This window comes from Sorex fumeus, unplaced genomic scaffold, assembly GCF_029834395.1.
Source record: "Sorex fumeus unplaced genomic scaffold, SorFum_2.1 ptg000095l, whole genome shotgun sequence".
NCBI classification, from domain to species: domain Eukaryota; kingdom Metazoa; phylum Chordata; class Mammalia; order Eulipotyphla; family Soricidae; genus Sorex; species Sorex fumeus.
Genome location: NW_026606152.1, coordinates 9,298,225 through 9,312,869, shown reverse-complemented (window position 1 = coordinate 9,312,869; position 14,645 = coordinate 9,298,225). Strand labels below are relative to the sequence as shown.

The 14,645-nt window shown below is 55.0% G+C and overlaps 1 protein-coding gene across 1 annotated transcript; it reads right to left on the bottom strand.

Moving 5' to 3' along the window:
• Positions 1-3,368: 3,368 nt before the first annotated feature.
• IL17D (interleukin 17D) lies at positions 3,369-14,645 on the bottom strand. Its single transcript, XM_056132708.1, has 3 exons — positions 14,602-14,645; positions 14,050-14,333; positions 3,369-3,663 (listed from the first exon to the last, which is right to left on the bottom strand). Exons 1-3 carry the CDS (start codon positions 14,614-14,616, stop codon positions 3,369-3,371), a joined length of 594 nt encoding a protein of 197 aa, XP_055988683.1. The 5' UTR covers positions 14,617-14,645.

The following is a 14,645-nucleotide window of genomic DNA, read 5'->3' as shown; positions in this document are numbered from 1 at the left end:
TGTATCAGCATTATCTTGCCTGCAAAAAATAATTTTAAAAATGTTGCCTCCTCTTCAGTTTTTTGAAATCATTTGAGAAGCATTGATAGTAATTCTTCTTTGGATACGTAATAGAATTCACTAGTGGTGCTCTCTGCTCCTGGGAGGTTTTTAATTAATGATTCAGTTGCTTTGCTTGATTTGTATGATTGGTCTGTTCAAATTTTCTAGTTTCTTCATGATTCAGTCTTGGTAGGTTGAAATGTTCTAAATTCAGATGGGTAAGTGCACATTTCTCCTAGATTTTCCAATTTGTTGGTATTAAGAACCTTATGTCGTTATAGAGGATGTAGGAGGAGAGGGGCAAAGTTTGACTCATTAAAAAGTTAATTATATTTTGTTTAATAAGCAACAAGGCAGGTGTTGTGTTTTAGTGTTTTGGACCCATAACATGGTTTTAATTTTAGCAAACTTATGTTTAGCAAACTTATGCTCATGCGTCCAGTTCAGGATTTTATAAGCTACCTGCAGCTTTTCCTCTGCATCTTCCAAAATGATGGACTAGACCCGGTGTGTTTCCTGATGATGGTCTAGTCACAGAAGGAAAAGTGAGTCGCTCTGACCAGCTCCTGACACAGGCTGTGGAGACTGTGTGGGATGCCAGCATTGCACCAAGAGACACAAGTTTCACTTGGATTCCCCCAGACCTCACTTTCTCCCTCATGGGAAAATGGTTCAGTAACAAAAGCACCTCATGAGGGTTTGAGTTTGGTCCCTGAAGCAATTTACATGTGCTGAGCCTGTTCCTGAAGTCCATAGCACTATGCCAGTGGCTCTCCTTCCCTCAGATATCATAGTCATACAGGGAGAACCAGAATGAAGTGTGTCGTGTGTATGCTATGACTTGGGGTGTAACACTAATCTGCGCTACCACCACGTAGGTATCCCTATCACATCCCTGTGAGGGCACACTGCCACCAAGCAGTGTAAGCTCACTGGTACGGAGGACGGAGTTTGGGGCTGCACACACAGATGCATGTGCTCCACCTGTGACTCGCCTCATTTCATGAGGATCGTTTGGGTCCAGTGTCCAGGTACTGTTCTGTGAACAAGCAGAGGCCTGTGAACCCTGAGTTCTGCAGTCTCAGCCGAAATCGGCATCCTTATGCTTCACCTTTGTCTCCCACCTAATGGTTCGGTGAGGTTTTTCATAAGGGATGAATGTTCCACTCAGGGGAAAAAAACCACAGAAGTTTCCTTACTAGATCTTCCAACAGAAAGCTGATTTCTTCCATTAGCCTCCAAGTGCTAACGGAAGCCAGCTTACACAGCTAAGTTCAGTTCCGTGATTAGTACAGATGGTGATATACCCCCCTGCAACTAGTTAGCTCTCCTGAGTCAGACTTATGTTTGATGCTTGCTGTATTTGTGTTTGAGAAGTCGCTGGGAAGTTACTGAAAAAGTGACCCCAATTACTGAAACACTGACCTCAATCACTGGTGTGAGAAGCAGTTTTTCTTTGCAGTTTTTCTTTATAATTGTGGGAGTGTCTAATTCGATGATCTGAACTGGCTCTGCACTGCCTGCTCCCCAGAGAGTAACATATTCCAGTACCCGACTACTAGGAAGGCCTATTTTATTTTTCCTCTCTGAAGTAACAGTAAAATCTGCCTTCTCAGTATGTCCAGTATAGAACTCTCCACAGCTGTCACTTCCCATTTTGAATTTATTTGGAAAATGTGGATTTTGCTTTGTGGGCTTGCACATACAACTACTATCACTATTTAGTACAAGTTCAAAGTCTTCTCGGCGAACCTTTCCACTATGTCAAACGAAGGCTGAGTTGGGAGCCAGCAGCTTCATTTCATCTGTACCGCTGACACCTGGGAATAACGTATTCTTAGGCTTGGTTAATGGTACCATAATAAAAGGGAAGAAATTGACCTTGCATATTGCTTTTTTGGGTCACACCCAGCAACTGCACTCAGGAATTACTTGGGGACCATTGGGGTGCTGGGGATAAAACCCAGGTCGGCTGCATGCAAGGCAAATACCCTTCCTGCCGTATTACTGCTCCAGCCCCAGAATTAGTTATTTGATTTTTTTTTTTGAGAATTAGGGTTTTTTTAGGGGATGGAGCAATAGCACAGAGGGTAGGGCATTTGCCTTGTATGCAGCTGACCCAGGTTCGATTCCTCTGCCCCTCTCAGAGAGCCCAGCAAGCTACCGAGAGCATCTTGCCTGCACGGCAAAGCCTGGCAAGCTTCCCGTGACGTATTCGATATGCCAAACACAGTAGCACAAGTCTCACAGAGGAGACGTTACAGAGCCTGCTTGAGCAAATCTATGAACAACAGGAGGAAAGTGCAACAGTGCTACATTAGTTTTTCAGAAAGTCCTTCCCCTATTTCTACAGTCGCTCAGCCTGGCTGTGGTTTGCTGGATCACCTGCTGTGTTGTGGCATTGGGGATTTTGTGCAGTAACATGCTGGGGTGCGGTGCAGTGCCAGGGCTGAACACTTGGCTTTATGTGCCTGACCACTGAGCTCTACCTGGGCCCTAACTCAAATCTTAACTTAAATTTCCTTATTTAACCGAGTGTTTTTCACAAAGGCAGCCAAGGCCACCAGGTGTGATTCAAGAGAGAAGGGCCCCTCAGCTGCTGGCACCACTGCCTGGACTTGGGGGCAGCCCCCAGCCGGAAGGCGGGCGTGAGTGCTGTGCCCCTTCACAGCACGTGCATGGGCAGCTGCTGCTGCTTATCTAAGATCACAGACTGAGGTGTCTCCTCGTTTGGGCCTTCCGAAGCCCTTGACACTGAGCAGAGACTTGGCTGCTTCTTGGGAAGTGGCAGAAATCACATTCCTTCTGCTCTTGCCTGATTTCACCGCATCCTGCATCCGTATCCACAAACGGGCACCCTTGAATTTCAACAGTGAAAACCAGGTTTAATGGTGTCGCTTACATTATTCTCATGAGTGAGACCTAATCTGCGGCAGGGAACTCGTGAGCTCCTGCTTGCGGCCGTGCTTGGTCCTTAGCTCAGGCCGGGTCCCAGGAAGGAGCGTATTACCGGGTGGGGAGGAGCAGTCGCACATGTGGCTCACCCCGAGTTCGGGGTAGCCCCCAAATAAAGCTGATTTATCGGAACTGTCCGAACTCGCCCTGCTGTGAGTCTGGAGAGCTGAGGCAGCAGGTGTGAGCACTGCTGGCCAGAAGGGTCAGCTGGACCCTCCAGCACGCAGGGCGCTCCGGGCACTCCGACAGCTCCGCGAGGGCCCAGGGGTGGGGAGGGGACGCGGGGGAGGAGGGGGGTGGAACACGGAGAGGGGACGTGGAGCGGCAGGCGGGGAGGGACCCGCCGAGGGAGGGCGTAGGGGAGGGCCCGCTCAGGGCCCAGGCTGGTCGCTGGGCTTGTCACTGCCGGCGGCGTCGGGGCTGGCGGCAGGCTCGGCAGGCGCGGGGACGCAGGTGCAGCCCACAGGCAGGGCGATGTAGTGCTCGCGGTAGACGGCGCGGCCCCCGGCGCAGGCGGCCGTGCGGCGCAGCACCACGGTGGGTGCGTAGACCGGGGCGCTGCGGAAGCGCGTGTCCTCGGCGCCCCCCGGCCCGGTCAGGCAGCCACGGCACAGGCAGTAGGCCTCGGGCAGGTGGCGCGGGAAGCGAGCCGCGTCGAAGGACACCCTGCGGAGAGAGGCATGGTTGGACCCCTGCAGAGAGGCGCAGTCGGACCCCTGTGGGGGGCACTAGCCGAGGACCCGCCAGTCCAGCCCCCGCCTCCCACGGGGAGGAGAGCAGCACCCCGTTCTCCTTCAGCCTCCCCCTGCTACCTCCGGGTTGCCTGGGTGCAGTGAGGACCGTGCAGTTGCCCACACGCGAGCAGCCAGTGCACCTGCAACCAGGCGGCACACCTGCAGAGAGGCGCAGTCGGACCCCTGTGCGGGGCACTAGCCGAGGACCCGCCAGTCCAGCCCCCGCCCCCCACGGGGAGGAGAGCAGCACCCCGTTCTCCTTCAGCCTCCCCCTGCTACCTCCGGGTTGCCTGGGTGCAGTGAGGACCGTGCAGTTGCCCACACGCGAGCAGCCAGTGCACCTGCAACCGGGCGGCACACCCGGCCAGGGCCCACCCACACCCCGCTCGCTCCTACACACCTGTCCTGGCAGTCCCTGCGAGGAGCCGGCTCCAAGGCCCAACGGACACGGCCGCACACTGGGCCCCAGGGTCACCCCCTCAATGGGAAGGAAGGGTCGGCAGCGCAGTGCCACGGGCCACCTCACTGCTGTCTGCAAAGGCGGCTCCCCCGGCCTCCTCTAGAAAGCCCGTGGAGGGCAGTGCTGTCCAGCCCCAGAAGGCAGGCCCGCTCAGGGGGGGATCTGGGAAGTGAAACGCACCTCTGGCCTGATCATCTTCCCTCCCTCCAAATCCCAGATCCCAGTGCTGCCACCCAGAGCATCCAGGCCCAGGTCGGCAGGAAGGGAACCACGCACGGGCCGGGCCAGCCCGTGTCCCCACAGATCTCAGACCCTAGCTCTCAGTCTTTCTCTGACCACGCTGGCCTCTGAGCCACTGCGTGCGGGCGCCCCACGAGGCTCGGAGCTGAAGCACGTGCGTCTCCACCAGACACTGCACTCAGGTGCGCATCCATCCGGGGCGCCCCCCACATGAACCTTGTGGCCGTTAGGGCTGACTCAGTAGCGGGGTGACGGGGATGTGGGATCTGGATCATCGGGACCGGAGGGCGGCAGCGGGTGCTGGACAAGAGGCAGCAAGTAGGAGCCTCTGTGCGGAGCAGGTCAGGCAGGGAGGAGGCGAGGAGCAGTGTGGGCAGAGGGTGCCAAGAAGGCGTGGGGTGCAAGCAGGGCGTGGGGAGCAGGGGAAGTGTGGATGAGGGAGGGTCGGGCGCCACGTGGACTGGCGACGTGCAGGGAGAGGCATTGTGTGTGGGTGTGTGTGGATGTGGCACCCTGCGCATGTGCTGGTGGGGCAGTGCTGGCCTGGGTTCCCAGCTGTGCATGACTCGAGTTCAGGGGGTGGCTGGGCGAGAGTAAGCACAGGAAGGGCACTCCAAGGCCCACTGTGTGGGTCCCACACGCCCGCTAGCACCAGCACCACCTGATTCACATGTGGCTGGTTCTGGGAAAGGCTGCTCAGGAACATCTGCTCATTTCACTGCGTTATCAGACATTATCCAAGGGCTTGGGAGAAATGTCACAAAACCAGGAGGCTGGCCCTGACTGAGCATCTGAAGCTTGGAAGAAGGAGGAAGTTCTGGGGGGTTCTGCTGACCAGAGACAAACCAAACATGCATGGAGAATGCAAGCTGACAGGCCAGTCAGGAAGTGGGCTCCGATGAACACTCCGGAGGAGGACACCGGGCAGACAGTGCACAGACAGGGGAGCAAGTGAGGTGCCTGGGGCTGAGCCCCGTTTCTGGGCCCAGAGAGGACACACCTGACACACCATCTGATGTGGCTGCAGTCCCTGCAATCACATGGTCACAGAGCACTACCAGCGTGGCCCATGTCCACAGCACATTTCCAGGCCCCTGGACCACCTGAGCATCGACCAGGGGACGGGGAAGAGGGCCTCCTCAGAAGAAGCCCTCTCATCACATCAACTGGGGTTTTCTTTCTCGACACAAGGGAGGCAGAGGCAGGTGCATCCCAGGAAACCTGCTTACTGGAAGGCAGCGCTGCCTTCAGAAGTTCTTGCATCTGGAAATGGCCTCACAGCAAACCGCCCCCCCCCCCCACTCCCCTGGCCCCTTACCAGCCCTGGGGGCTGTCACTGAGACACAGAAACCATCCTCCTGCTGTGGCTCTGGAACCAGGAGGTCACTCCTGGAACATTGATGTTTTATTAAGGGAGCAGACACACACCTGCCAACCCAACACCGTCCTGGAGCAGAGGACACTACAGAAACAGAGACAGGAACAAATCTGGAGAACACTGGCTGAGGGGGTGGGAATGGGCAGAAGAGTCTGGAAGACACAGGAATGACAGGGCTCACCCAGCATCAAACCTGTCCCAACCCAGGGGCTCTGGGACTGGGCATCGTCAGCTGGGAGTGCTGTTGACTGAGTCAGGAACCAGCAGTGCTGGTGGGAATGCCATTTGGGTCAACCCCACTGGAAAACGATATGGAGATTTCTTGAAAAGGCAAGAACAGAACTCCCATGTAGCCCACAGATACTGCTACTTGGCATCTTTCCACCAAACACAAATATCTATTCAGAAGGATATATGTACGTCTGTGTTCACTGCAGAGCTGAGAACAGTAGCCAAGATATAAAAATAACCAAATGTCCAATTAGAGATGAATAGATTGAGAAGTTGTGGCATCAATACACAAGGAACACTGTGCAGTTGGATGAAAAGCCAGAATCCTTCCATTTGTCATTACGTGGTTGGGAGTGTGGAGAGTGTTGACTGAAGTCAGTGAGAGGGGCAGGCCGACAATCAGCTCTCCGGGGTGGGATTTAAAGAGACATGGTAAAGGAGCAACAAAAGCCAAAGGCAACAAACTAGAGACTTGGTGCATAATAGACTGAGCTTAGGGGTGCATGGGTGTTGGGGAACAGGGCTTGAAGGGGACAGTCTCTGGGACACTGGTGAGGGGAAGAGAGCACTGTGGTGGCTGATGTGGCAATGGAACAACGGATGCATGGAATTGTTAGTGAATATGGAGGAAATGGAATTATTGAAATATACTCAGGAAAGGGGACACAAATCACGTTTCCCCACGAAAAGCCAGCAACATGTGCAGGCTGGTCCAGGAGAGTGACAGCTGGCCTGCATGAGCGGTGGCCCAGTGAGCCCTGTGAGGAAAGTGAACTCAGGAAGGAATGCGCAGAACTGCAATGAGAGGGGCCCAGAACTTGGCTGGAAACAATTCCAAGCAGTTCTGGAGGAACAATGGAACATTCTGGAGCCAGACTGCTGCTAAGGGCGTGCATGGCGCATACATGGGTGTGTGTTTATGTGAGTGCACCACCTGTGCATACACACATGCAGGAACACAGGAATGTGACTGCCCTCTGCTGCCCAACTTATCCCCAATGGGCCAGCAGAGCCATGGAAGTTGTTTTCTCCCACAAAATGACAGGCCACTCACAAAGGTGCCACTGGAGCTGGGCACTGGTGGCACCAGCAGGCTCAGCCCCGCAAGGCCCAGCCTGGGCACAGGGTCCCACAGGGTTCTGAACCTCAAGGTGACTCAGTGACTGTCAGTGAACACTAGGCAAACCACAGCCCTGCAGGACGCATGTGATGGCCAGACTATGCTCCTGTGTGAGGCCGTGGCTGAGGGCGTGCTTGTCAGAAGACAGCTGTCAGCCGTCCTGGTGCTGCCTTGCTGTGAGTCCCCAGAGAGCCACAGTGCGGGCTAGCCTGCACCCCAGCCCATTCCTCTCCCTCATCCTATCCCCCTCAGCAGCCCCGCCTGTTTCTTACAGATGACTCCCAGTGGTGCTCCTTGGTTCTGGGTGCCACCCTTAGCAATGCTCAGCCGGCCGGGGACACAGTGCTCAGCCCCTGTGGTGTAGGGGACCACGCGGGGTGAACCTCAGGGGTCTCCAGGCTGCACCCTGTGCCAGGCTGAGCAGTGCCGGGGGGCAAGCCTGGGCCCTCAAACTGCTCTTCACCTGCAGAGACAAGAAGAGTAGGCAGTTTTCAGGTGTTAGGATGGGACGTGCTCTAGCAGAAGTCATGCCTGTGGAAAGCTCTGGTCACATGGAGACATTTGCAGCCTTCTGGAGAGCTTGGGCAAACAAACTCCCTTCCTGAAAGCTGAGATTTTCTCAAGAATGTATGTGTGCTTGGGGTGTGTGTGAACATTAGAAAATAGCCAAAATGTTTCAATGGGGGCGTTACCACCTGCTTCAGAACCACGGGGGCAGGGGTGCCTTTACAGAAAAGACTCCCACGCACTACCTGGAACTCCTTGCGGCTGGGGAACAGAAGGGCTCAAGAGACTGCAGCCCTGTACTTTGGGAAGCTGTGGCCGGGCCACCACCCAGCCGCCAAGGCCCAAGGAAGCCAGAGCACTACGGGTTTGCTACCAAGATGCCTGGAAAAATCCAGTCTCTGGGCCTCTCAGAGAACATCTGTTTTTCTGCATCTAGCAGAGGCTTGTGGGTCGGGGACTGACTGTGGAACTGGCCTGAATTTGGCTGTAAGCTCAGCCCTGCAGCAGGAGTCAGTGGACCTGGCGACAGAACTAGCCCAACTCAGGGCCAGCAGTGGCCTAAAAGGCTCAGCTCAGCCCACCTTCTACCTTTCCTCCTGAGGAAACTGAGGCACGACAGGCTGGGTGTGCTGTGGTTCCTGAGTGCTGCCCAGCCCAGGAGGTTTAAGGCCACTCCCAGGACTCCAGAGAGTTCTCCCACCGAAAGTCTGCCCATCTGGGAGAACCAGGATGAGAGGAGGGAGACCAGCAGCTCAGAGAAGGATCAGATTCAGACAAAAGTCAGAGAAGAATGAGACTCAGCGATGAGGGAGAGACACAGCAGTGGGAGAGAGAGCAGCAGGGAGGGAGAGACACAAAAGAGAGGGAGAGAGAAGGAAAGCATCAAGGCACAGCCCCCAGAAGCAACCCTTCAGGGGAAAAGGCCGGTGTGCACCTCAAGGTTCCGCATCTCTGGCCAGGGAAAGCTGGGAATGTGGGTTCCTGCCTTCTCAAGGAGGCGGCTGCTTGGACAGATTGGTCGTGGGAACTGCACCTCAGACTCTGAACACCGAAGGCTTGTCAGGAGAAGCCTCTCCTTCATCGCTCCTCAGAAATGTCCCCTGCCATTTCTAGCTGACATGACCCTGCCATGCTCCAGACCAGGCCTCCTTCCCAGACCTGCCCTGCTCCTTCTTTGATCCAGGTAAGGGAGATACTGACAGAAAGATGGAAGCACAGCAGCGCCCGCAGCTGCAGGAACCCGAGCAGGAAACCAGGCATCGAGTCGTCAGTGTGCCCCCCGCCCCCCCCCCCCCCCGCGGGGGCACTGGTCCATCTGTTTCCAGACTGGAGGCGCGAACTCTCCTGGTGATGCCTATCCACTCAGAGAAATGTCCCCCAAATACTCTGTGAGCACTGTGCCCTAGTGAAAGGTCTAGTATCCACAAAACTATGTGAGGAGAAACCAGTGTTTTATAAATAAGCCACTTCTTGGGGCTCAATTGACAGTATGTTGCCTTGCATGCAGCCAACCAGTGTTCCGGCATCCAATATGGTCCCCTGAACCCTGCCAGGAGTAATTTCTGAGTACAGTGCCAGGAGTAAGCCCTGAGCATCAGTGGGTGTGGCCCAAAAGCCAGAAATCAAATCAAATCAAAACAAGTCATTTCTTTCTTTCTTTCTTTTATTTTTTGTAGGAGTACTGCTATTTATTCAGCCACTGATTAGCTGATTGAATTGGGCATGAACTCCACCTTAGTTTTTTTAAAATTTTATTTATTTATTTTTTTTATATTTATTTATTGAATCACTGTGGGAAAAGTTACTAAGCTTTCAGGTTTAAGTCTCGGCCATACAATGATCAAACACCTTTCCCTTCACCAGTACTCAATTTTCACCAACAAGAACCCCAGTATACCCCCCCACCCCTCCAAATGCCTGTGAGGCAGATGATTTCTACTTAACTCTTCTCTACCTTGATTACATTCATCATTTTGACAAAAGTTGCACCATTATAAAAGAAGTCATTTCTTTGGAGGAGTGTTTCCTGTTCTTCTACCTGCGCTCCCAGGGTCAGTCCCCCGCTGTGCATCAGCACCAGGGCCCTGGATGCCTGCAGCCTCTTACTTTCTCCTCTCGTTTCCTGTCCTCTTTTCTGCTTTAAGAGGAAGGAATCACTATGAAATGGTGCAGAGCAGATGCTGGAAGAGCAGCTTCTGGAGGGCAGATGTGGTTCATTTCTGAGCGATCAGAGTACCTCATAGATTTGAAGCATGAACCAGAGAAATGTGAGCTTGCTAAGGAGAAATACTGAAAAGCAATAGTTCCCACGTCGCAGACATGCCCGCTAGGATGCTCCCAAAAGCCCAGTGGGAAGGAAGGGGAGCTGCTCCCGTGCCACAGTCCGCGTGACACCCTGAGGCTCCCGGCCTTGGGCTCCCCCAGGGCACTGGGCACAGCCATGTTCTGGGTTGTGTTAAGTACACGAAGGTGGTGAGTGTGTGCGTGTGTATATGTTTGTGTGTGTATATATATGTCTGTGTGTCTGTATGTCTATGTGTATCTATATGTCTATATGTGTCTGTATGTCTGTGTGTATCTATATATCTGTGTGTGTTTGTATGTCACTGTGTCTGTCTTTGTATCTGTATGTCTGTGTGTGTCTGCATGTCTATATTTCTGTGTGTGAATGTGTCTGCTGGCTCTGTGTCTGTCTGTGTCTATGCGTCTGTATGTCTGTGTGTGTGAATGTATGCATGTCTCTGTGTGTGACTGTGTGTGTGTGTTTAAAGACAAATGGAGACAGCTACAGTGGGATCACTAACATTATACTCCTAATTTCTGTTTAATGAAGGTTATATTCCTTTTGGGCTGGAGCGATAGCACAGCAGGTAGGGCGTTTGCCTTCGACATGGCTGACCTGACTGACCCAAGTTTGATTCCTCCGCCCTTCCCGGCAAGCTACCGAGAGTATCTCGCCCACACAGCAAAGCGTGGTAAGCTATCCGTGACGTATTCGATATGCCAACCACAGTAACAACAAGTCTCACAATGGAGACGTTACTGGTGCCCGCTTGAGCAAACTGATGAACAATGGGAGAACAGTGCTACAGTGCTATATTCCTTTTATAAAAATAAATCAGTGGAAGAAACAGTGCAACATGCAGGGAGGGCACTTGCCCTTCACACGGCCAACCCCCACCTAGCAGCACACCTGAGCCCCACCCAGAGCAATCCTGGACCACAGAGCCAGGAGTAAGTCCTGGGCACACCTAGGCATGGCCCCCAAGTGTCAACCAAATACAAGACAGAACAGAATCCCTGCGGTGGAGGCGCGGCACTGCCACGGGTCTGGCTGACTGGCAGGACAGTGCATGCCCTCAGCACGTCTGCTGAAGGCTGACCCACGAGGAAGCAGGACATCTGTGTCAGCAAACAGGGTGGCAGGGATGAGGCAGAAGCCTCCTTATTCCAGCCTTCCCAGGGAAACCCTGGGTGAGACCCAGTCTTACGGAACCCCCCACTATGAAGGGCAGCCCCTCAGCAAGGCCACCAGCCCCCCCCATCTCGCCCGCTGCGCGGTCTGCTCTGTGTTCATGCCTCCACACAGCTCGCAGTGCTCCATCCCTGCTTCCTGACCGTCTCCTCTGCTTGAGTCCCTCCCTGGGATTTGCATCTCCAAAGCTGTTTACTGCAAAATCCACTTAGGCGGCGTCTAGCATGGTCTGGAGGAAGTGTTGGAAAAGTGACAGAACCTGAAAATAGTGATGCTGTTCACATGGTGGAGAAAGGTTCCCTTCAGAACCCTGCATGGGGAAAGGTAAACAGTTAAAAGGGGAGTGCTGGCAGAAATTTCCAAATGAATGGAATGTCTCTTAACCCTTCATAAACTTGAATGCTCTCATAACGTTTTCTACATCTATCATGAGGCTTAAAAAAGAATCTTACTGGGCAAACACCTTGATTTTATTTTTGACGCTTTTAAAACCAAAAAGAAGCAAATATGATGCCACTGAGTAAACAAGAAAATATATTTTTATTTTGGAGTTTGATACGCTTTTCTTGTTCTTTTCTTCTTTTTGGTTTCTGAGCCACGCCTGGCGATGCTTGGCTCTGTACTTAGGAATCAGTTCTGGTGGAGCTCGAGGGGCCATATGGGGTGCCAGGAAGAAAACCTGATTAGTCGTATCCAAGGTAAATGTCTATCTGCTGTGGCTCAGGGCCACAATGCTGCTTTGCTGGCAGTGCTCCCGGTAGGCCAGACACATGGGGGCTGTGGAGGGTGCTGGGCTGAGGCTGATTCCCTCACCCCCCAGGGCACTTCTTCGGCCCAAGGTTCTGCAGACTCTGTCAACTGCAGAGGGGCCTCTGCTGGGTGCCCCCACAGGACCAGAAAGACCTGGTCCTTCACACTCACTGTCTTTCAGAAAACTGATATTCTCAGAACCTTCATTTATCTCAAGATCTTCCTCTTCCTCAGTGAGTTTCTCTTTCTGCTCTCAATGAGCTCAGGCACAATGCAGAAAATTCAGAAGATACAAAGGAGGGAAAAGCAAGACTCCTTCCTTCGATTCTCCAGTCATACCGTCCCTTCTGCAGAGGCAACATGATGGCTGGTTCCCAAAGACCCCAAGTCTGTCCCCTCTGACATCCCTTCCCTCTGTCCCAGACACCACAGCCACCAGCTTAGGCCTAGTCTTCCTCGTCCCCTTTCTGGTCCTGTTCAACTTCTGGCACATCCAGAGGTGCCCCTCCCTTCTTAGGGTGTTTTTGTAGCATTTTTAATCACACTTTTAGTGGCTATTCTGGCTTCTACTGCCTTACTAGTCCTTTGAGTACTCTTGTACCTCTGCCATTTGCCATGTGGACAAGTGAGACTACAGGAGAAATACCACTAAGTGGAACTGTTGGGTCATAGAGTGTGTAAATCAATTCTGATGATCCCGGACTGTCCCTCATGGGTGCTCATCCCTCTCACTGGGAGGTGCTTTTCAAACCTCCTTGCTACACAGCTGAAAGGCACAAAATGCTGCAACTTTTTTTTGTTGTTTTGTTTTGTTTTGGTATGACACCCAGTGATGCTCAGAGGTTATTCCTGGATCTGCACTCAGGAGAGTGCTCCTGGCAGTGCTCGGGGGAGCATATGGGACAACAGGGATTGAACCCAGGTTAGCAGCACGCAAGGCAAGTGCCTTATCCACTGTGCTATTTCTCCAGCCCTCAAACCTTTTAAGCCTGGGGCTTTAAGCAAAGGGGCCTCTGCAGAGTCTGGAGGAATCCACTGCCCAGGAAGATGGAATTCATGCAAAATGCAGAGGGCACAGAACTCAACTGCTGCCGTGAGAAATTCCAGAAGTTTCTTCCACATGATTTAGCATGTCAAAGGAGGTTGGAGAAATAAGAATGGCATGATGCTTCTCCACTCTGGGTCTAAGGTATGGCAGGAAAAAAAGCAGGAACAGGAAGCAGGAGTGGTGTGAGCTGAGACCAGGGGCACCAGAGAACAGAAGGGGGCAGGAGGAGCCAGTACTTCCATCTGAACCCCAGGAGAGGACACAGGAGAATTTAGTTCTTTACAGGCAGGAGGAGGGAGGGGTCCACTAACCAGCAGAGAAGCCCAGACTGACTGTGGCCAACTCACCCATCACACAAAGTCACAGGTCGGTAAGGATTCTGGCTTATGTCCCTCCTTCCTCGCTCCCACACAGAATCATCATCCACTTAATCCAAACGCTTTCACTTCTTTGTGTAATTTGTCAGTCGGACTGGCCTAACTCCACCTTTTCCAGCAAGATCTTCTAGTTCACGCACAGTGTGCATCTTGGTGCATGTCAGTCCAGCATCCCCCATCAACTAACCCTCAGCAGGGCTGCCTTCAAAGACCTGTTGGAGTTATTATGTTTTGGGGCCACACCCAGTTCTGTGCTCCTAGCTCCGCACTGAGGGATCGCTCCTGCTGGACCTGAGGGACCACGTGTGGTGCTTGGGATGGAACTCGGGTCAGCACGTTAGCTGCGTGCAAGGCAAGCGCCTTCACCTTCTCCAGCCCAAGATTCTAACCGAACCTCATCCTCCGAGGGCAGCAAACATTCTACCGGATGCAGTGCAAACATGCAGAGCTGCTTCGCCCAGTCCACGCTCCCGCTTTCCTCCAACACAGACACGCGCGCGCGCCCAGCCCCAGCCGCGATTTCCCGGGTCCTGCAGTTCTGCACCCCCACCCCCACCTCCGAACCGGCTGGTCTCTGGCCTCCGGGGACTCCCGCGCCCGGAGCCCTCCTTCCCCTGGATGGGGCGGGGCGGGCGCCGCCCTGCCGGCCGGGAGACGCGCGCGCCCCGAGCTCGGCTCGCGCCCCTCCCGCACGCGCCCCGCTCCCGAGTGCCTCCCGCGGACCGCGCTCACCTGTAGGCCCAGGGGGACACGCTGCGCAGGTGGGTGGGCGGCCGGAGGCGGCGGTCGGCGGGCGGGCGCCCCGCGGGGCAGCCCTGGGGGCGCGCCTGCTCGCGCGGGGGCTGCAGCGTGTGCTGGAAGGCGCCCAGCACGCCCGCCGCCAGCCGCCCGTACAGCTGCTCCAGGAGCTCCGCGGGCCGGTCCGCGCAGCCCCGCCGGCGACCGGGCCTCGGGGCGCCCGCGCGCGGCGGCAGCGCCAGCGCCAGCAGGACGCCGAGCAGCAGCAGCAGCCGGACCTGCGGGACAGGCCGCGTGAGCGCCGCGACCCCCGCGCCCCCGCCCGCCGCATGGGCGCCGACCACGCCAGCCCGCGCGCTCCCGCCCCGGCCGCCCGCCGCCCGCGGGGCCCCGCCGTGCCCGCCCCGCGCCCGCCCGCGCGCCCGCGCCCGCCGCCGCCGCCGCCCCGGGCCGGGGGGCGCGCGGGGGGCTGCGGGCTGCGCGTGTGCCTGTGCCTGCCCGGCTGCTGCGCGGCGGGCTGCGAGTGCCCCTGACCCGGGTGCTCACCCCCGCGCGCGCCATGCCCGCTCCCCGCCGACCCCCGCGCCCCC

Coding starts and splice junctions, on each gene's coding strand:
- IL17D (XM_056132708.1), bottom strand. Junction 3,664..14,049: donor GTGTCCCCCTGGGCCTACAG/GTGAGCGCGGTC, acceptor CTCTCTCCGCAG/GGTGTCCTTCGACGCGGCTC.